Here is a 23,714-nt window from a genome sequence, read left to right on the forward strand (position 1 = left end):
CCTGAGGCAACACACATCGCTACGTGTGACACCCCGGGAACGACGAACAACACCTTACCTGCGTCCTCTGGCAACGAGGTGAGCGTGACTTTCATGCGGCTGCTCTCCGCCCCTCCGCTTCTATTTGTGGCCCGCTGTGTGATGCCGCACGAACCACCCCCTTAGAAAAGAGTTTGTTCGCCGGCCACAGCAATGTCGCTAGGAAGGTAAGTCCGTGTGACGGTTCCTATCAATTTTGTTCGCCACGGGCAGCGATTTGCCCGTGACGCACAAACGACGGGGGCGGGTGCTTTCACGAGTGACATCGCTAGCGATCTCGCTGCGTGTAAAGCAGCCTTTAGACCCCATTATAAGACAATGGAGACCAACATCGGGGGCGTACATAGAGGCACAATAAGTTCCAAATTCAGATTTCCCACATGCCTTCAAATGACCATTGGTTTCTGCAAATGAATCGCGGGGTCCAAATGGGGTTAGAGGGCCAGCCGTCTAACTGCTTAGATGCTACGGTCAGTATTCACTCCAGTACCTAAGGGTTTAAACCGCTAACTCAGTCCCAACCATTATCAGCAGGTGTCTGCTGTGTAAAACAGCCGGTATCCGTCACATATAGATTGGTTTCAGCACGTCAGCCCGCTCTAAACGTATCCTACTGATTTCTTCCACATATACGGCAAATGTCTGGAAAAGTGGGCAGATGCCAGGCAGGAGACATTGGTGTTCAGCATGGGACTGCTTTTCACAGGTTGCATAATAACAGCGTGGCCTGCAGAAATTAGTGGTACACCAGTGGCTTATATGTGACCCATTCAGCATAGTGTTTTTGTAAATGTAAAACCAGCCAGTTACTACACCCCGCCCCCCCAATATCATACCTCCCAACCAAAATGGATCCCATAGCACGTTCCTGGATTTGGGAGGTCAGAGGACAGTCCTGATATTAACCTGCATGTGTAATGCATATAACCATGATCGGCTTCAGGTTTATCCTGACCCTTGGGTCCTTTTTTGCCTTTGATTTTTCCTCCTCCCCTTCCGTCAGCTATAACTTTTCTATTTTTCGGTCATTAAAGCTGTATGACCCTAACGATAGGGAGACAGGGATGTGGTGACCCCTTGACAGTAACCTGTGCCTGAGCCCAGAGCTCCCCAGAATGGTTTTTACCCCCCCTTCCCCTGCACAATCAGGTGGCTATGCCTTGGCTGTCCCTGAGCTAGCCCTAGCTAGTGATTTGGGCAGCAAGACACTAGTTTTACCGCTACGATAAGACAACGCAGTGAAAGTGACAAACAAGAGGGTATAAAACAACAAAAGCAATTCCACGCCTGTGAAAAGACCCACTTCTCCAGGGAGATCAGCATAGAAGAACTATAACTGGCACAGAAAGAGCCAGGAGTGAGTTTAACCCCTTCACGACATTGGAGGTATATATACGTCCTAGGTTGTCTCTCCCCGGTAACCGCGGGCTCTGGTGGCGAGCCCATGGTAATCCTCGCACATATCTTCTGATCCAATTAGCAGACATGTGCGGCTAACTGGCGCAGGTGGATCAAAGATGCACCAGCACCTGCTTACCACTTAGATTGCGCTGTCAAATACTGACAATGCAATTTAAATGGCCGTGGCGGGGATTGGGTCATTCCCCGCCGCCATCAGTGGCCCCGTGACACGATCACGGGGCGCCAATGGGTTTCCATGGTAGCGCGGGGTCAGCTGAAGACCCCTGACCCTGCCATGACTCCCTTCCAGTGAGTGCCGGCACTCACAGGAATGCTGCATTTCTGCTGATCAGAGCAGCATGCTGCATTTCTGCTGATCAGAGCAATGCTGCTCTGATCAGCAGAAATGAACAGTCAATTGGACTGTGCAGTGATAAAGTCCCCTAGGGGCACTAGTAAAATAAATACAAAATGTAACAAAAAAATAAAAAAAAAATGAAAAAATAAACAAAAACTTAAAAGTTCAAAACCCCCTCTATTCGCCCCATTGAGATTTAAACAGTAAAAAAAATAAATATATACATATATTTGGTATCGATGTGTTCAGAAATGCCAGATCTATCAAAATATAAAATCAATTAATCTGATAGGTACACGGCATAGCGAGATAAAAATTTAAAACGCCAAAATTAGGTTTTTGGTGACTGCAAAAAAGTTTTAAAATACAATAACAGGTGATCGAATTGTAGCATTTGCACAAAAATGATATCATTAAAAATGTCAGCTCAAGACGCAAAAAATAAGCAATCACAGCCCCAGATCCCAAAAATGAGAACACTACGGATCTCCGAATATGGCGAGAAAAGCGCAATTATTTTTTTGGACAAACTTCTTAATTTTTTTAACCCCTTAGATAAAAGTAAAAGTATACATGTTTGGTATCTATGAACTCGTACCGACCTGAGGCATCACACCGACAGATCAGTTTTACCATAAAGTGAACGGGGTGAATAAAATATGCCAAAACTATTGTGCAGTTGCACTTTGTTTGCAACTTCACCGCACTTGGAATTTTTTCCCCATTTTCCAGTACACTATTTGGTAAAACTAACAATTTTAATCAAAAGTACAACTTGTCCCTCAAAAAAAAAAAAAAACAAGCCCTCAAATGGCATTATTGACGGAAAAATAAAAATGTTATGGCTCTTGGAAGAAGGTGAGGAAAAAACAAAAATAAGAAAGGGAAAATCACCGGGGGTTGAAGGGGTTTAATAACAGAATTGAGTGGCATTAAGGAGCAGCAGCACTCGGATGTCATCAGAGTGCAGTGTGATCTCCGCAGATCTTCCTCCTCTCCGCCCCTTTGATCCGATCACAGGATCGGATCACAGTAGATGATACTCGGCTCACACTCACAGCAGAGCCTGAGCCGAGGGTCATTAGTAGATCGCATCCAATGCCATACGCTAATGTGAATCTACCTTTAGAACGGATCCAACAGCAAACCGTTTGCAAAATAGTTGTGCAAACCCAAATTATATATCCGTTTTGAAAAAATTGTTTTATGTATGTTTTTTTTATCATGGTAGTCTATGGAAAACGGATTTGTTAACTGATTGTTATTTAGCCATCCATTTTTCTTTCATTTGCAAAGGATTAAAGATGACGAAAACCCATGGACGTTCGGTTTGGTGAGTTCAGACGGACGTTAGATAAAGTTCGGTTTTGGACTCTAACTTGACCTGAACCTTAATGGAAGTCACTGATTGGGCAGTTCGGGTCTCCGCCCACATGAAGACAGCCATAAACAGATCACTTCCAGGGAAGGTTGGGCGGGGTTCTCCCTTTTTTTTGGGGGGGGTGCACACTAGATCTGATCATGCTGTTACCCACAGTGCGAGCCGTTCAAACACTGCAAGCAGCTCGCCGAACACCAATGCTCGTGTGAGTGGTGTTCATACATAAAGCATAAAAAGTCTATTTTTTTTGTAAAGTCATTGTTTGGTACGAAACGCTATAAAGGATCCATTTTTTGCTCACAGGATCCGTTTCAAATGGAAGATAAATAGCAATCGTGGATCCGTTTTCCGTAAAGTTCCATGTTAAAAAAAAAAAAACGGATCCTGCCAAAATCATTTTTTTTCAAAACGGACAAAAAAAATTGTGTTCACACAATTGTTTTTGCCAGCGTATTGCTGCTGGATCTGTTCTAACGGGTGATCACTGAACGTGTGATTTCAGCCTAAATGGGATCCAGTACCCAGGACACTCGGCAGCTCCAGGAGAGTTGGCAAATGTGATATATGAATATTGATATAAATAATTGTTTACAAAAGTAGTAAGAAGCACAGACAACCATGAAGAATTCATTCATTTTTTTTGATCTGGTTAAGACATAGACATGCTGAAAACCAGTCATCCCAGTGAGATCCCGTTTATTTGTACTTGGATTCCAGCACAGAAAACACAGTAGACAAGAATTTGTCCCAAGCTGCCAGAATCTTGGTGTTGAATTCACGGGGGAATTGATTGGCCAGGACCACATTGAGGGTGTTTGACATCATCTACAAGAGAAAGAAATTGTCATTAGCAGTCAAAATAGCATCAAATGAATATTAGTTACGCGTTATCTGCTTTAGGGATTTTTTTGTAACAGCGCTATCTGCTGGTGATTTTATGTATTTGTTCAGTCTAGTTTGTAATGTATTATTGGCAATTCCTGTTGCTTTAAGTTCTTGTTTTGTCCCAATAATGGACATCAGCCATTTTTTCCTCTTCACTTAATGATAAGAGACGACTTCTTATCATTTGTTGTAGCTTGTGCTAAATGTTATCAGGCTGCTCCCAGCATAGTTGGTAAGATGCTAGGAAGGTAATAATGCTGTTGCGTAGTATGTTTGTCAGTATTTGTCGATTTTGTATTATTATCCAGAGGCGTATCTAGGGGGGGGCTGGTGGGGCATGTGCCTCGGGCGCAGCTGTCAGGGGGGTGCCATTGGGCCACCTGATGCCGCACTCTGAGTTTCCCCGGTGGCCGTGTTTTCCCGTCATGTAGTGGGAGTCGGTTGTTCCGATTCCCGGCTGTCCAGATGATAGCCCAAACTCTGAGGAAGTGCAGCGCGCCGGGTCCCACTGAACAAATGTCATCGTATCTTTTAGACACGAGTACAATGGAACCAGTGACCGCCGGCACTTCCGGGTCAGAGCGACGTCTGTAGGGTGATCAGTCACTGTTCAGCACCGCAGCGCAGAGGCGACAAAGTATGCTGATAATAAGTGCTCCAGTGGAGCTGAAGACACCGAAGAGGAACAGTATGGGCTGAGGGAAGAAGTATCTAGTGACACAGTATTGGGAGAGAGCATGGGAGAGAATGGATGGGAAGGGGAAAGTATCTATGGACACAGCATGGTAGAGAGAGGATGGGGAGGGGGAAGTATCTATGGACACAGTATATGTAGAGATGCATCAGGTATTTAAAGCGCCTTTCCCTTAAGGGAGGTGTCTGGGCAATGTGTTCCTCACTAGACCACTTTTTGGCCTGTTTCCTAACCGAACAACTGTTAAACTACCTACTCTGCAGAGATCCTAACAGACAGGTGGGACGGCACGTCCCGACTTTTTTCTTTAGTACTTAGCTGGGCAAATGAAAACAATAAGTGAATGGTTATCAGACACTCCTCAATCTACAGTAACTCTGAAAACCACTTGGCTCACATGAACGAGTCTGGCTAGTTGGGGTTTTTAGAAACTGATAAACCGAACATTACTAAACTGCTTCCTATCCTTACACTAGCTTGTTCGGTTAGGAGACAAGCCAAGAATGTGGTCTAGTTCAATAATGGTATTGCCGAAATGCCTTTGTGGCAGAACTCTTATACCCCCACACTACTGGCTCACCATCCACTCAATTTTGTCTTTCTCATAATGTTTCTAAACTTCAGAATATATATGGCCAAAAACAGCCTGATGTCTTTTGAACAGGTGCAAATTAAATGTAATATTTTCCAACACTACTGTTAAGACACAACTTTGTTCAATGTCTGTCAGGGATTAATGTTCTTAATTTGGCCAGACATGGGTCCCTTTTGTGTGTTAACTCGTTTGTTAAACCATTGTTTTCCACCGGACTTATCAGAGCCTTTCATTGTCTGAGGAAATTTCTTCAGCCTCTCTGTCTACCTCACTCAGAGGAGAATTATACAGGAGAATTATCTATGCGGATTGGAATGCCACCCAATAAGAGCACAGCCTTTTTCCACCAGTCTGGTAAAACCAAAATACCCTGGGATGAGTGCCCGGGAGATACAGTATAAAAGGGGATTTCTTGAGTCACCACTTTTTTCTACATGGCTTCAATCTAGGGGTCTTGGTCCCAGTTGGAAGTCCTTTACCCAGCCTAGGCACTTTGGCGCCGATTAGGGGATCAGAAACTGGATTATTTTGGACAGGTGTACCGCCGAAGATTCTCGGATTCGGCTGGAAGAAACCCAGGTTGGGATGATTCAGTTACCTGGCTACGTACTTTGCTGTGCCTGTGAAGCTTCCTACACTTGTTACTATGATGTTCTAGGTGGGTGCCTGCCAAAAGCAGGGTGCTGCTGGTTTGGGGTATCTGGACCTGGAAGCTCCGAAGGCATAAATATTCTAATCCCTGGTGAGCCAACGGAAGAGTAAAGGGTGCTTTACACGCTGTGACATCGCTAGCGATCTCATTAGTGATGTAACATGCCAGATCGCACATACGATTTGCCGAGATCGCACATGTGACCGGCGCTACAAAAATGACCTATGTGCGATCTCAGCAAATCTTATCTGCGATCTGGCGTGTCACATCGCTAACGAGATCGTTAGCGATGTCGCAGCTTGTAAAGCACCCTTAAGACTCTGTTGCCTGTTACATCATGTGATTGCTTGGTTTTGTGTTATATGCCTTTGACTGTTGGGGTCTAATTATTTTGGTTCCCGCACCCTGTGTTGTCTGAGTAGTGTTTTGCCTACGGGTAAGGAGTTTGGGTGTTCATTTGGGATGAGCCCTGGTCTATGCGGTCTTTATAAATGAGGCTGAGCCAGCGGATGAGAGCACCCACTGACCCCTGTGTCTCCACAACTCCTTTTTTCGTTCTCTCCAACTTAAGTTGGCAATTCAGTCCCATATGCACAGGGAAGATATAGGCAAACCAACATCTAGGGAGGTTAGCCGCAGTGCCATGGGCTTTACACTTCTCGATGACACTGCGCACCGTAGACAGAGGAACTTTCAGGTCTTTGGAGATGGACTTGTAGCCTTGAGATTGCTCGTGCTTCCTCACAATTTTGATTCTCAGACAGTTCTTTGGTCTTCTTTCTTTTCTCCATGCTCAATGTGGTGCACACAAGGACACAGGACAGAGGTTGAGTCCACTTTAATCCATGTCACCGGCTGCAAGTGTGATTTAGTTATTGCCAACACCTGTTAGGTGCCACAGGTAAGTTACAGGGGCTGTTATTACACAAATTACAGAAGCATCACAGGATTTTTCAAATAGTGCCAATACTTTTGTCCACCCCCTTTTTTATGTTTGGTGTGGAATTATATCCAATTTGGCTTCATGACAATTTTTATTATTTTTTTTCATTGAAGACAAATTAAATGAAGGTAATAATACCAAAGAATTTGTGATTGCAATCATTTTCAGGAAGAAACTGAGTATTATCTGACAGAATTGCAGGGGTGCCAATACTTTTGTATACAATTATTTTGATGGCAAATTGGTTCTTAATATTCTTGTTGTTTTAGTTTAGGAGTAAATTTAGAGTTCCAATGTCAACATAGATCGTCACAAATAATGATTATAGTAGTATAATTGTTGTGTAACTTAAATATAATATCTGATATCACTACACTCAAAGTATGTGACTTCTTTCTCTGCATATGATTGATGTTTTATTGATAAAATAATTTGCACTTACAAAAGGAAACATCACATTAATATGTCATTTGCAAGTTATTTGTAATATTTATTTGTCTCTGTAGAGTTTGTTAATAAACAAATTTAAAAATAAATAACTAATTGATATAAGGTGTGTCATTAGATGTTAGCCATATACATGTAAAGTTCTTATTTTTATTCATGGAATCAATGAAATATTTATTTTTTCTTTTGGATAAACCTAAGATATTGTACAGTTATATAGTGGAATCGTTACCTATAAACTAGTTTTGATCAATCTTTCCTTTAGTATTTTGTATGGACTACTTACTTTGAAGTTGCCAGGTTTCGCCCAGGCGTCCCGGGGTTGCAGGTCATTGGGGGGGGACAGAGCTCCATGAAGGTCATCTAGGTTCTGAGCAGCATTACCAATGGCCTTCATAATCTTTCGTCCATTGTTTCTGAGATCCTGGGAGCCGTGGTTCGTGTCGAAGTGGCTGAAGTAGGCTTTGGTCTGAGGGAAACTCAAGTACAGACTGCAGGAGCAGAAAGGATCAATATATAGATAAACAAAAGACTATGGGCAGATGGATGGCGATGGCGATTACAATATCAAACTCAGTAATAACTGTAATTACTTTCTAAAAAGACAAAAGTATTCTAGGTATGATACCTTTATTGACTAACCAGAAAAATGATACATATGTGTATCTATAATATATATGAGGGGCTGCTGATAAGTCTTTGGCTTTACCAAGAAAGAAAAGAGATAAGATGATGAAACTTTCCATTTCTTCCACATACTCTCCACTGATGCCACCCCACTTCTTACATTGGTATTCCAAGTTCTGTAAGCCTAGCAAAAAGAAGGATTTCGGTTGTGCCTCACACCAGGCATCTGTAGCAGCCATGGCATCAGAAATGGTGTAAAATTTGGTACCCTTGAGGTGTTTCTTCAGGTTTGGAAACAGATGATAGTCGGAGGGAGCTAGATCTGGTGAATAAGGTGGGTGGTCACCAGCTGGAAGCCCAGCTCTGCCAGTTTTGCCGTGGTCACTTGTGCAGTGTGAGCGGAGGCGTTGTCTTGGAGAAACAAGGTTCCTTTGGACAGCTTGCCGCGCCTTTAGGCCTTCAGAGCTGCCTTCAATTGGTCCAAAAGTTCAATGTAATACCTTGCATTGATGGTGGAACCCTTTTGAAGGTAGTCCACTAGCAACACACCCTCCTTATCCCAGAACACAGACGCCATCACCTTGGTGGCTGATTTTTGCACTCTGAACTTCTTTGGACGAGGATAACCACTGTGCCTCCACTCTTTTGACTGCTCCTTGTTTTCAGGGTCATACAAATTAATCCAGGTCTCATTCATAGTGACCAGTCGCTCCAGGAAGTTCTTATCAGTCTGAAAATGCTGACAAATGGACCGGGAAGGTTTCTCTCGCTGCTTCTCTGATCTGTTGTCAGACATTTGGGGACCCACTTTGCAGATCGCTTCCTCATGTGCAAATGTTCATGGATAATGACACAAACACGTTCACGGGAAATCCCCATGATGTCTGCTTTTGCTTTGGATTCTCCAGTATGAGGTTGTGCACAGCATCGACGATCTCCGGAACAACAACCGCTCTCGCTCGTCCAGGACCTTCCTCATCATTGGGGCTGAAGTGGCCCATTTTAAATTTGGCAACCCAGTTCTTAACTGTGGAATGTGAAGGACATTGATCCCCCAATGTCTGCGACATACCACCATGAGTATCCTCCGCGGACTTTCCTTGCAGAAACAAGTATTTTATCACTCCTCTGCTCTCAGTTGCTGTGAATATCGCATTAGACTCCACCATTTTATTTTCCCTCCTGCGTAGAACACTGTTGCCATAAGCAACAAATACAAAATTTTGAAAACATATATTAAACACATAATGCTTTCATGTGATGTAACATCTGTTACCATAGAAACAAAAAAAGATCACACAGCCAAAGACTTATCAGCAGCCTCTCTGATATACACACACATATGTTAACGTAAATTACATTTAAAAAAGAGTAACATTTGCAATGTGCGGTGGAAGTAAAGTTAGCGGAGCTGTTGCTGTACTGTGTTGCATTCATTATGTAAATAAGGAAATAAATATTCGTGTTACCGCTCCAGAAACTTTGCTCCCAACTCATCGGCAACAGCAGGGACAGAAATTTTGGCTCCCATGGAGGCGAGGAAAGCTTTTTCAGCGTCAGTGAAAGACATGGTGCATGTAAGTGCGGATGAACTAGATAGTCTGTGACGCGGAGCTTCTGTCTGGCACTTTTAAAGGGAACTGAAAATGGATAAGCAAACACATTGTGAGTGGCAGCCTGTCAGTTACACCCTTAGGCTCTGTGCGCACTAGGCGGATTTTACCGCGGATTTGCTGCATGTTTCGCTGCAGAAAATGTTCATAACCTTTCTGCAGTGATTCACCAGCAAAACCTATGGGTAAAAAAAAATGCTGTGCGCACTAAGCGGATTTTGACAGCTACAGGTTTTGCTGTGGGATTCCCGCAGCAAAAAGAGTTGCATGTCACTTCTTTTCCGCAGGTAGCTGCGGCGTTTCACTAATGTAATCGTGAAATCCCGCAGGGAATAACCTGCAGAAAAACCGCACCAAATCCGCAACAAAACGCAAGCGGATTTCGGGGGGTTTTTTTGCGTTTTTTTTCCGCGGGTGCGGAAATCTTTTAGAGCCTGCGGCATTTTCTTAAGAAAATTCCATTTTCTAGTGCGCACAGGGCCTTGCGTTTTTTTTTTTGAACGAATTAAATTATTGATCCATACTATACTTTCTATATATATAAGAGCTGTTGTGATTACTCGTGATTACTCGCTAATCCCACCCCCCCTGCACATTACCATACACAACTCCGCCTCCCCGCCCATTACCACACGTGGCTACGCCTCCCCGCCCATTACCACACGTGGGGAGTTGTGATATAGAATGTTTTAATTCAAGGAAATGGGCTGGAATGGGTAGCAGAGTCCTCCTACATTTTATGATAGACTTGTGTTGTGAGATACGGTCCCGGACATGTTGGGTGGTCTCGCCAACATATCCGAGACCGCAAGGACACTTTATAAGTTATACCACATATGATGACTCACAAGTGTGATAACCTTTGATGGGGAAAAGCTTGCCCGATCAGGGATGGGCAAAACTATCCCCTTTGGTAATAGTGGAACACTGTTAAACAAGGAAAAGTGCCCTTTTTGGTTGCACCAGAGTCTGTTGGATAGGAAAGGTTCTACGAGTCCCAATGTCTGCCCTCACCAACAAATCCTTAAGATATTTTGGTCATTTGGAACATATCAAGGGGGTGAGAAAAATTCGGGAAGAGAAGGGTAAGCTCTGCTAAATATGGTCCAATGACGGAAAATACAAGAATGATGTGCCTGCATAAAAGGATTATAAGTTTTAACAAAGGGGATTCTGGGTTGGTTAGGAGAACATGACATCTGACTCCGGGATTGATGCATAATGTCCATTAGATAACCCCTCTGTCTAAATTTCAGATCCATCTTCTTGTGTCGTAACTCCTGTGTGGAGAGATCACTCACTATGCAGTCTATCCTTTTATGTTGAGATTTAGGAATTGCCCTTTTTATATATTGAGGATGGTTTCTAGAATAAAATAGTAAGCTATTACAGTACGTAGATTTAACGTATAAATCTGTAGAAATGTGTCCCTCTTGACCATTACCAATGTGTCCAAAAAGTTAACCATTTGTGAGTTATGGTGTAATGTGAAATTGAAACCAGGTATAGCCAGGTTAAGATCCTGAAAGAAGCTCTCTAGACTAGTTAAATCACCCTTCCGAATGTCAAAAATGTCATCAATATTGCATTGCCAGGTTAGAACCTGGGAGGCAAAGAGAGGATGTTGATAAACAAATTCGTCTTCAAACATGAACATGAAGACACTGGCTTAAGATGGGGCCACATTGGACCCCATAGCTGTGCCATGTACACTACAGTTCAAAAGTTTGGGGTCACCAAGTCAATTTTGTCTTTTCCATGAAAAATCATACTTTTATTTATCAAAAGAGTTCCATAATGAATAGAGAATATCGTCCAGACAGTGACGAGGTTAGAAATAATGATTTTTACTGGAAATAATAATTTTCTCTTCACGCTTTGCTTTCAGCACAGAATTGTTATGATCCGGAACCATGGAAGACCACCACAAATCATTGGTAAACGGTGACAAGAGCATTGGCAACTAATCTGGCCGCCATCCACTTACTAACCATCACAACTAGAAGTAGCCGAGGGGTGAACTAACATCCTGTGCACCGCGAACCCAGCCGGAGAACTAACTATCCTAAAGGAAGGAAAAATGAATAACTCTCTGCCTCAGAAAATAGACAAGAATAGCAAGCCCCCCACATTAAAAGACTGCGGTGATATAGGAAAAACACAATACACAGGTACACTGATGGTGGCCAGAGAAAAACCCTGCAAAATACCAACTTCCTGATAGTACAAAAAGGCCCTCAGATCGCACGATCTGAACTCCGTCCTATACCAGGTGGCCCTTGTCATACCAATGAACAGAAAACAAGAATCATAACAAATTCAACAAGCCACAAACACATGGACCCAAAGGAGCTATACTCCACACAGAACTGCAGGGAGTTACCCAGCCAAGACTAAGGGGAAAGATCCCTGCATGCAAAAAACTGAAAATAACCACAGCAAATGACAAACCCAGATAAGCAAAAGAACCAGACAATAAATAAAGAGCAAGCACTTATCTGGGGAAGATGTGGTGTAGAGCAGGATGAAGCAGGCTGGTGATACAAAGAACAAATGACATCCGGTACCGCCTGCAATCAGACCAGGATTTAAATAAGCTGAGAGTTAGCAAAGGAAACACCCATAGCACAACACACCTGGTCCAAGTCCAAACCATTCCTGGCTACCAGAGGGAGCCTCCCAGCAGCCAAAACATAACTAACATTCACAACAGTACGCCCCCCCCCTTGAGGAGGGGTCACCGAACCCTCACCCACGCCACCGGGTCGCTCGGGATGAGCATGATGGAAGGCGCGAACCAACCTGTCCGCATGAATGTCAGAAGCCACAACCCAAGAGTTATCCTCCTGCCCATAACCCTTCCATTTCACAAGGTACTGAAGCTGACGCCTACTGCGACGGGAATCCAGAACTTTTTCAACCTCATACTCCAGATCCCCCTGTACCAAAACAGGGTCAGGAGGCGCTGCTGCAGGAACTGTTGGCTCCACATGCTTCTTCAACAAGGACTTATGGAAGACATTGTGAATCTTAAATGACGCAGGCAGAGTCAAATGGAAAGATACAGGGTTGATAATCTCCAAAATCTTATAAGGTCCAATAAATCTGGGCTTAAATTTAGGTGATGGAACTCTCATAGGAATATTTTTGGAGGACAACCACACCATGTCCCCTACTTTAAACCGGGGACCAACAGTCCGACGCCGGTTGGCAAACTTTTGGGCAGTTTCTTGGGACTGAAACAATTTATCCACTACCTGCCCCCAAATCTGCTGCATTCTGTTGACCACCGAATCCACCCCCGGACAGTCAGAGGCCTCAAGCTGCCCTGAGAGGAACCTAGGGTGATACCCAAAATTGCAGAAAAAGGGGGACACCAATGTGTTAGAGCTAGCTCTATTGTTAAGGGCAAATTCAGCCAAAGGCAAAAACGAAACCCAGTCATCCTGATCCGCAGAAACAAAACACCGTAAATAGGTCTCCAGGGTTTGGTTAGCCCTTTCAGTCTGACCGTTGGTCTGAGGATGAAACGCCGAGGAGAAAGACAGCTGAACACCCAATTTGGAGCAAAAAAGCCTCTAAAACCTGGATACAAACTGCACCCCTCTGTCAGAAACAATGTTTTCGGGAATACCATGCAAACGAACAACATGTTGAAAAAACAAAGGCACCAACTCTGATGAAGATGGCAACTTAGATAGGGGGACAAGTGGACCATCTTGGAGAATCTGTCACAGATCACCCAAATCACAGTCATTTTCTGAGAGACGGGAAGCTCTGAAATAAAATCCATAAAGATGTGCGTCCAAGGTTTCTTAGGTACCGGCAAAGGCAACAATAGCCCACTAGAATATGAACAACAGGGCTTGGACCTAGAACAAACTCCACATGACTGCACAAAACGACGGACATCTCGGGACAGGGAAGGCCACCAAAAAGAGCGTCTCACAAGATCCCGAGTACCAAAAATGCCAGGATGACCTGCCAAAACAGAGCAATGAACCTCAGAGACCACTCGGTCTCTCCATTGGTCTGGGACAAACAGTTTCCCTGTAGGACATCTCTCAGGTTTATCCCCCTGAAATTCCGCCAGTGCCAACTGCAGATCAGGTGAAATAGCCGAGAAAACTACACCATCATTCAGGATAGTAGACGGTTCGACAACTTCCAAAGAGTCAGCGCAGAAACTCCTGGAAAGGGCATCGGCCTTAACATTCTTGGTGCCCGGCAAAAAAGAGACCACAAAATTAAAACGGGTAAAAAACAAAGCCCACCTGGCCTGCCGAGGATTCAACCTCTTGGCCGATTCCAGATAGATGAGATTCTTGTGGTCCGTAAGTACCACAACTTGATGCCTAGCCCCCTCCAACCAATGCCTCCACTCTTCAAATGCCCACTTCATAGCCAATAATTCCCGGTTCCCCACATCATAATTCCGTTCAGAAGGAGCAAACGTCCGAGAGAAAAAGGCACAGGGCTTAAGTTTACCCGAAGTAGCGTCTCGTTGAGACAGAACAGCACCTGCTCCGATATCTGAGGCATCGATCTCAACTTGAAATGGGCGAGACACACCAGGTTGCTGCAGGACTGGGGCAGAAGTGAATCGCCTTTTAAGCTCCTGGAAGGCCACAATTGCCTCAGGGGTCCAATGCTCAGCATCAGCTCCCTTCTTTGTGAAATCTGTCACAGGTTTAACAATGGCAGAAAATTGGCTATAAATTTACGGTAAAAATTAGCAAACCCCCAAAACCGCTGCAGGGATTTTAGAGAAGTCGGTTGCACCCAGTCGTAAATAGCCTGAACCTTAACCGGGTCCATTTCGATAGCGGAGGGAGACAGGATGAAGCCCAAAAAGGAAATCCTTTGCACCCCAAAGAGGCACTTTGACCCCTTAACGTACAGTGCATTATCCTTAAGTATCTGAAAAACAGCCCGTACTTGCCCCACATGAGAGTCCCAATCATCAGAAAAAATCAAGATGTCATCCAAATACACAATCAAAAATTTACCAATAAGGTCCCAAAAAATATCATTCATGAAGGCCTGGAAGACGGAGGGTGCATTAGTGAGCCCAAAAGGCATCACTAAGTACTCAAAATGCCCCTCAGGAGTATTAAAAGCCGTCTTCCATTCATCACCCTCCTTAATACGGATGAGATTATACGCACCCTTGAGATCCAGTTTCGTAAACCATTTGGCACTCTTCACTCTAGAGAACAGATCAGACATCAGAGGCAAAGGGTACTGATATTTGACTGTAATTTTATTAAGAAGACGGTAATCAATACAAGGCCTCAACGAACCATCTTTCTTAGCAACAAAGAAGAAGCCAGCACCCAAAGGAGAAGATGAGGGCCGAATGTGCCCCTTCTCCAATGATTCTCTGATGTATGACCGCATGGCATCATGTTCGGGCACAGACAAGTTGAAAATCCGCCCCTTGGGAAATTTACAACCGGGCACCAACTCAATGGCACAGTCACAGTCCCGGTGTGGGGGCAGAGAATCAGATTCCTGGTCATTAAATACATCACGGAAATCAGACAAGAAAGCTGGAACATCAACTGCCTGAGCAGACGTGGACGACACAGAAAGGTCCTGATGCAAACCTTGACAACCCCAACTAACTACCGATAAGGATCTCCAGTCAACAACCGGATTATGGGTCTGCAACCACGGAAATCCCAGTACCAAGGTATCCTGTAGATTATGCAATACTAAAAATGTACAAGTCTCCTGATGCGCTGGTGCAACTCTCATAGGCACCTGGGTCCAAAATTGGGGTTTATGTTCTGCCAAAGGGGTAGCATCAATGCCCCTTAAAGGAATAGGAGTTTGCAAGGGAACCATGGGAAAACCACAATCCCTAGCAAACCCAAAATCCATCAAATTGAGCGCTGCCCCTGAGTCCACAAAGGCAAATGCAGAAAAGGAAGACAAAGAGCAAATCAATGTGACAGACAAAAGAAACTTTGGTTGCAAAGAACCCACAGTAACAGAAGTAGCCAATCTCCTTTCACGTTTAGGGCAGACAGAGATGTTATGAGAAGCGTCTCCACAATAGAAGCACAGTCTATTCTTCCGTCTGAACCCCTGCCGACTAGCATTAGAAAGGACCCTATCACACTCCATAGGCTCCAAAGGCTGTTCCACAGGCACAAAACCAGCAGGTGTCTGCCTGCGCTCACGTAAACGCCTATCAATCTGAATGGCCAAGGTCATAGAAGCATCAAGACCAGAAGGGACGGGAAATCCTACCATTACATCCTTCACAGCATCCGCAATACCCTTGCGAAAAAGAGCCGCAAGCGCATCATCATTCCATTTGGTAAGGACCGCCCACTTACGAAATTTCTGACAAAACGTTTCCGCAGAATCCAAACCCTGAGTTAAGGACAACAAGAACTTTTCTGCTTGGTCCACAATATTGGGTTCATCATATAATAATCCCAAGGCCTGAAAAAAGGAGTCCACATCATTGAGAATCGGATCATCAGACGCTAAAGAGAAGGCCCAGTCCTGAGGGTCACCACGCAGCAAGGAGATGACAATCTTAACCTGCTGTACGGGATTCCCTGAGGACTTAGGGCGCAGGTCAAAAAATAATTTACAATTATTTTTGAAGCTCAAAAATCTCGATCTATCTCCCGAAAAAAATTCAGCAACAGAAATCTTAGGCTCTGCAAGGGGAATTTGTGCAAGATAAGACTCTATATGACGAACCTTAGCATCAAGATGAGCAACACGCTCACCCAATTCATCCATGCTAGACAAAAGGAATCTTCCACAGAACCCAAAGAAGAAGAGGAAAAACACCAAAAAAAAAAAAATTCTCAGCAACTTTTTTTTTTTTTTTTCTTCCTTCTTAAGAGTACCCTTTAAATTTGTAGGCCGGATGTACTGTTATGATCCGGAACCATGGAAGACCACCACAAATCATTGGCAAAAAAGGTGACAAAAGCATTGGCAACTAATCTGGCTGCCATCCCCTACTAACCAACACAATTAGAAGTAGCCGAGGGGTGGACTAACATCCTGTGCACCGCGAACCCAGCCGGAGAACTAGCTATCCTAAAGGTAGGAAAGATGAATAACTCTCTGCCTCAGAAAATAGACAAGAATAGCAAGCCCCCCACATTCAAAGACTGCGGTGATATAGGAAAAACACAATACACAGGTAGATGACAGGATAAGCAAAAGGTGAGGCCCCCGCTGACTAAAATAGGAAAGGACAGGAAAGGGACTGATGGTAGCCAGAGAAAAACCCTACAAAATACCAACTTCCTGATAGTACAAAAAGGCCCTCAGATCGCTCGATCTGAACTCCGTCCTATACCAGGTGCCCTTGTCATACCAATGAACAGAAAACAAGAATTATAACAAATTCAACAAGCCATAAACACATGGACCCAAAGGAGCTATACTCCACACAAAACTGCAGGGAGTTCCTCCACAATCCACTGAGGGGGAAAATCCCTGCAAGCAAATAAACTGAAACCAACCACAACAAATGACAAACCCAGATAAACAAAAGAACAGACAATAAATAAAGAGCAAGCACTTATCTAGGGAGATGTGGTGTAGAGCAGGATTAAGCAGGCTGAAAATACAAAGTACAACTAACATCCGGCAACAGCCTGCAATCAGACCAGGACTTAAATAAGCAGAGAATTAGGAAAGGAAACACCCACTGCACAACCCACCTGGTCTCTGTCCAAACCCTTCCTGGCCACCAGAGGGAGCCTCCCAGCAGCCAAGACATAACTAACATTCACAACACCCACGTCATTTTTTTGGTGGGCAAAAAACGTCTGCATACAGTCCTGGATGGAGTATGCTGAGCCTTGTAGTTCTGCAGCTGCTGTCTGCTCTTCTCCATACAGACACACAGCAGCTGCAGAACTACAAGGCTCAGCATACTCCATCCAGGACTGTATGCAGAAGTTTTTTGCTGAAAAAATTATGTGGGCTTCGCCATATTTTTGTATGCTAGCCAGGTACAGCAGGCAGGTACGGCTGCCCCCAACCCCCAGTTGCCTATTTGTACCCGGCTGGGAACCAAAAATAAAGGGAAGCCCTTTTTTTATTATTTCATGAATTTCATGAAATAATTAGAAAATAAATGACGTAGGCTTCGCTCCATTTTTGTGTCCAGCCAGGTACATCTAGGCAGCTGGGGATTGGAATACGCAGCACAGGTTGGCCTGAGCTTTCTGGGCCCCACTGCTGTGAATTGCAGTCTGCAGCCGCCTCAGAAAATGGCACTTTCATAGAAGCGCCATCTTCTGGCGCTGTATCCAACTCTTCCACCACCTGCCTGCTATACCTGGCTAGCATACAAAAATATGGCGAAGCTCACGTCCTTTTTTTGTAGTTTTTTGGCCAAAAAATTAAAAAATGCTTCCCTGGATTTTCCATTGCCAGTGAAGGTAACACCAAGCAGTGGGGGGTTAGCAGCCAGTAGCTGCTTGGATTACCCTTAGCTAGCAATACAAAAAATGCAGCGGGAGCCCATATATATTTTTTTTAATTATTTATTTAAATAACTAAAAACAAAATGGGCTTCCCTGTATTTTGATTGCTGGACATCACAGTGCTGTAAAAAGAAATCTTTAAAAAAAAATGACAGCGCTCCGCGGTATTTTTGATTCTCAGCGCAGATAAAGCAGACAGCTATGGGTTGCCACCCCCATCTGCCTGTCGTTACCTTGGTTGGCAATCAAAATACAGGGAAGCCCATTAATTTTTTCTATTTAAAAAATAGTTAAAAAAAAAATGACGTTGGGTCCCCCCATTTTTGATAGCCAGCTAGGGTAAAGCAGACGTCTGTAGCCTGAAAACCACAGCTGGCAGCTTTACCGTGGTTGGGGATCCAATGTAGAGGTCCCCCCAGGCTCTTTTTTTATAATTATTTTATAAATATTAATAATTACACAAAAAAAGTAGGGTCCCCTCCAAATTGGATCACCAGCCAAGGTAAAGCGGACAGCTGTGGTCTGGTATTCTCAGGGTGGGAAGGCCCATAGTTATTGGGCCTTCACAGCCTAAAAATAGCAGGCCGCAGGCACCCCAGACGTGGCGCATCCACTAGATGCGCCAATCCTGGCGCTTCACCCCAGCTCATCCTGTGCCCTGGTGCAGTGGCAAACGGGGTAATAAATCGGGTTGATACTAGCTGTAAAGTCACCTGAGATCAAGCCCAGCAGTTTGTGATGTCATGGCGTCTATTAGATACCCAACATCATAAACTGTCAGTACTAACAAAAACAAAAAATCGACAAAAGAAATTTATTTGAAAAAACAGTCCCCAAAACATTTCCTCTTTCACCAATTTATTGTAAGAAAAAAAATATAGGGGTCCCACGACGACTCTGGACCATCTAGAATATGGGGGGGAGACACTCAGGGAACGTATCCCCCATTTTCTAGGAGTGCGGACCCTTCATGTGAGGAGTGTGGGTGCAATGAATCTGCACTCACTCTCCCCGGGTCCACAGCAGCAGAGTTCATGTCGTAATGGTTGCTACCAAAGCTGCAATGCCCTGCTCATGAGGTAAGGGCATGCCTAATCAGGAGAACTACTGTAGAGGAAGCTCTGCTCACTGGTATATAGGTGCTCAGAGGTAATAATAGATAAAATTAGTGAGTAACCTCGGCACTCTAAATCTCCCAGACTAAGTCAGTAAGTCACAACGGATAGTAATGCAAAATCACTCTTTATTGGTCCGTATTAAGAAAAAAAAAATTTTCATAGGCATATATGTTTTTGTCCAAAACAAGTTACAAATTACGTTTCGGCCTGAGCCTTCGTCAGATTGGACTTATCTGCATGTAATCATGAAAAATGACAATAATCAGTATCACATAAGAGTGAGAGAACAATAACATAAACTCGAACAATGTAGAGGTACAATTGGGATGCAGCAAAACAATTGCAACACAGCAAGAAATGAAACACATGATACAAATGTCATAATACAGTACAAGGACAATATAGTAATGACAAATATGGGGTCAGAGTAGGCTTAGACAGCTCTGGTACGAAAGAGATGTCAATCATAAAGTAACATGTGCAGTAGGTGTAGAGCTACAGTATGCATGGCAGAGTTAATGGGTAGACTGACCATAGAAAAAGAACGGAGAAAAAGTGTAGAAAAAGTGGAGAAAAAATGGAGAAAAATTGGAGAAAAAGTGGAGAAAAAGTGGAGAAAAAATGGAGAAAAAGTGGAGAAAAAGTGGAGAAAAAGTGGAGTAAAAATGGAGAAAAAGTGGAGAAAAAGTGGAGAAAAAGTGGAGCACCCTTTGGTGCCTTTCATGTGGCACTAAGGGGTGCTTAGCTTTGTATTTAGCCAAAAAAATGAAAAAAAAAATGACGTAGGGTTCCCCCTAGTTTTGTAGCCAGCTAGGGTAAAGCAGACGGCTGCAGCCTGCAGACCACAGCTGGCAACCTCACCTTGGCTGGTAATCCAAAACTGAGGGCACCCCACGCTGTTATTTTAAATTAAATAAATAATTAAAAAAAAACCCACGTAGGGGTCCCCCAAAATTGGATCACCAGCCAAGGTAAAGCAGACAGCTGGGGCCTGATATTCTCAGACTAGGGAGGTCCATGGTTATTGGACTCTCCCCAGCCTAAAAATAGCAGGCCGCAGCCGCCCCAGAAGTGGCGCATCCATTAGATGCGCCAATCCTGGTGCTTCGCCCCAGCTCATCCCGCGCCCTGGTGCGGTGGCAAACGGGGTAATATATGGGGTTAATACCAGATGTGTAATGTCACCTGGCATCAAGCCCTGGGGTTGGTGAGGTCAGGCGTCTATCAGATACCCAACATCACCAACCCAGTCAGTAATAAAAAAAATAGACGACAAACACATTTTTATTTGAAAAAACACTCCCCAAAACATTCCCTCTTTAACCAATTTATTAGAATGAAAAACAAATCCAGGTCTGCTGTAATCCAAGGGGTTGCCATGACGATCCACACTGTCCCAGTCAATGAAGAGCAGAATGTTCCCCATTGGCTGGGAGAGCAATGCAGTGACCTGAGCTAACATCAATGGGTCAGCCCAGGTCACTGCAGGGGATGACAAGTGCTGCTGTCAGCGAGGTACATTACCTGCGCTGATCTCCAGCACACTGAAAGCCCCTGTCACGGAGTTCAATGACCGGCGTCTTCACACCAAGTATCGCGAGAGGCCCGTGACGTCACCGCTAGTCAGTCTCGGGTCGTAAGCGAGAGGTGATGTGACAAGCGGCGGCCATGGAGGACAGTGACAGCGCTGAGGTCGGGATGGCGGGACTTCATCACCGCAGGTAAGCCGAGCGGGACCATGTGTGTGTGTGTGTGTGTGTGTGTGTGTGAGTGTATGTATGTATGTGGACATGCTGCGGGCAGGAGGGGGCGGAGTGAGCTGAGCGGGGAAGTGTGGGCTTCCTGCACGTAACTAGGATAAACATCGGGTTACTAACCAAAGCGCTTTGCTTGGATACCCGATGTTTATCTTGGTTACCAGCTTCTGGCAGGCTGCCAGCGATGGCTCCTGCACACTGTAGCTGTAAAAAGCCCTGCTTTTTGCTGCTAGAACCGTTCTCGAACGTATCTAGAACTATCGAGCTTTTGCAAAAAGCTCGAGTTCTAGTTCGATCTCGAACAACCCCCAAAATCACTCGAGCCTAGAACTGGAGAACCACGAACCGCGAACCGCGCTCAACTCTAATTGTAACAGTTGCTGTATTTTTTGTTTTATAGGAAGCACCAGATTATAAGACGCTCCCCAAATTTAGAGAGAAAACGGTAAAACAAAATGAGGTCCGTCTTATAATCCAGTGATCTCTTACCAGGGAAGGGGTAGGGGGGGCCTTCAGCGGCGGTGGAGCAAGGTCACAGGAGGCAGAGGCAGTGCTGGAATACGGCGATGCAGCGAGTGGTGCGGCGGGTGTCCCAGATGTTCGCTGTGAGGCAGAAGCATCCAGAAACTGTCAAGGGTGCGGGCATCAAAGAAATGGCACCTGGAGTTGGTGCATGCACAAACTGAGCTGTTGGCTCAATGACGATCCAAGATCTCATCTGCGCATGCTCAACTTTCGGGCGCCATTTTCCTTAAGTCTGCTGCTGGGAGATCAATAGACCGGAGGTGGCACGTGTGCAAATGAGATCTTGAGCCGAAAGCTCAATCTGTGCATGCACCATTATTTGAAGCCTGAACCGCCGACATTTTCAGGATGGCCCTTGCAACACCCTCCACAGCGAGCACAGCCCGACATCAACATCAGCACCCTCCGCAGCATTGCATCTTCCTCCTGTCACCCCTCTCCACCATCCCCCGGTAAGCTATATTCAGACTATAAGACGCACCCCCCATTTTCCTCCCAAATATTTGGGAGAAAAAGTGCATCTTATAATCTGAAAAATGTGGTATATACGTAGTGGAATAGTTACCCATAAACTAGTTTTGATAAATCTTCTTTTTAGTATTTTGTATGGACTACTTACTTTGAAGGTGGCAGGATTCGCCCAGGCCTCCTTGGGTTGCAGGTCATTGGGGGGGGACAGAGCACCACTAAGATTATCTACGTTCTGAGCAGCATTACCAATGGCCTTCATAATCTTTCCTCCATAGCCGAGAGCCTGGGAGCCGGGGCTCGTGTCGAAGTGGCTGAAGTAGATTTTGGTCTGAGGGAAATTGAAGAACAGACTGCAGGAGCAGAAAGGGTATGATCAATATATATATATATATATATATAAATAAAATACTGCATGGGCAGATGGATGGTGATGAGAATTATAATATGAAACTCAGTAATAACTGTAATTACTTTCCAAAAAAACATATTCTAGGTATATCTGTAATGACTAACCAGAAAAATTATACATTGTGTGTGTGTGTGTATATATATATATATATATATATATATATATATACGGTATATATATGTACACATATATTCACGTAAATTACATTTCAAAAAGAGTAACATTTGCAATGTGCGGTGGAGGTAAAGTTAGCGGAGCTGTTGCTGTGCTGTGTTGCATTCACTATGTAAACTAGAAAATAAATATTCGTGTTACCGCTCCAGAAACTTTGCTCCCAACTCTTCAGCGACAGCAGTTACAGAAATTTTTTTCCCCATGGGGGAGAGGGAAACTTTTTTAGTGTCGGTGAGAGACATGGTGCATGTAAGTGCGGATGACCTGGACAGTCCCTGACGTGGAGCTTCTGTCTGGCACCTTTAAAGGGAGCTGAAAATGTATAAGCAAACACATTGTGAGTGGCTGCCTGTCAGTTACACCCTTACTTTTATCTTTGAAACAAAAAACAAACACATTATAGACCCATTCTATATACCGTATTTTCCGGATTATAAGACGCACCTTTTTCCCTTCAAAACTGGAGGTAAAATGGGGGTGCGTCTTACAATCCATATATGGCTTACCGGGGTGGCGGTGGTCGAGCAGGGTCATAGAAGGCAGGGTCGGCGATACTCAGGGCTTGGAGGAGCAGTGGAGCGCAGATTGAAGCGATGAACTTCAAGAAATTGGCCGCTGAACTCTATCTCTGCGCAGGCGCTGCCTCCGCGGTCATTTTCTTGAGGTCCATCTCGTCAACTGTGGTCGATTCAATGGAGTCAGATCAATGGCATCTGCTGCTGAGACACCCCGACCTGTTACCCTCCTGAGTCGTTCCACTGCAGAGACACTCCCGCAGCCTGTCAGCAGATCAATGGTGCCCGCTGCGAGACTCCCGATCCCACAGTGTCACCGACCATCTTGAGCCGCAACACCCCCTCCTCTGAGCCTGCAGCATCGCCCTGCCTCTTGTGACCTTCCTGAGCCGCTCCACCACTGTCGCTCTCCCTGGTAAGTATTAACATTAAGACACTCTAGGATTATAAGACGGACCACCATTTTAACATTAATAATTATTTTTTCCTATTTTCCTCCTCTAAATTTGGGGTGCGTCTTATAAAATGAAAAATACATTATATATTACAATAAAAAAAAGAAAAAACAACTGATCAGCAGCTCGAAACAGAATAAAGGAAATGTGAACAGGTACAAACTGCTATGACTGCATGATA

At 44.4% G+C, this 23,714-nt stretch overlaps 1 protein-coding gene across 1 annotated transcript; it reads right to left on the minus strand.

Annotated features, from left to right (window-relative positions):
* Positions 1-3,875: 3,875 nt before the first annotated feature.
* LOC142254440 (hemoglobin subunit alpha-5-like) lies at positions 3,876-9,592 on the minus strand. Its single transcript, XM_075325487.1, has 3 exons — positions 9,492-9,592; positions 7,682-7,886; positions 3,876-4,004 (listed from the first exon to the last, which is right to left on the minus strand). The coding sequence occupies exons 1-3, from the start codon at positions 9,590-9,592 to the stop codon at positions 3,876-3,878; spliced, it is 435 nt and encodes a 144-aa protein (XP_075181602.1).
* Positions 9,593-23,714: the final 14,122 nt, after the last annotated feature.

The sequence above is a fragment of the Anomaloglossus baeobatrachus genome, chromosome 10, assembly GCF_048569485.1.
Source record: "Anomaloglossus baeobatrachus isolate aAnoBae1 chromosome 10, aAnoBae1.hap1, whole genome shotgun sequence".
In the NCBI taxonomy this organism is placed as follows: domain Eukaryota; kingdom Metazoa; phylum Chordata; class Amphibia; order Anura; family Aromobatidae; genus Anomaloglossus; species Anomaloglossus baeobatrachus.

Excerpts from the sequence above, each read along its gene's own strand:
- LOC142254440 (XM_075325487.1), bottom strand. The coding sequence starts at position 9,592 with ATGTCTTTCACTGACGCTGAAAAAGCTTTCCTCGCCTCCATGGGAGCC. Across the intron at positions 7,887-9,491 it reads GGAGCAAAGTTTCTGGAGCG|TCTGTACTTGAGTTTCCCTC; the intron begins GTAACACGAATA and ends CTGCTCCTGCAG. Across the intron at positions 4,005-7,681 it reads CGAAACCTGGCAACTTCAAA|ATGATGTCAAACACCCTCAA; the intron begins GTAAGTAGTCCA and ends TTTCTCTTGTAG.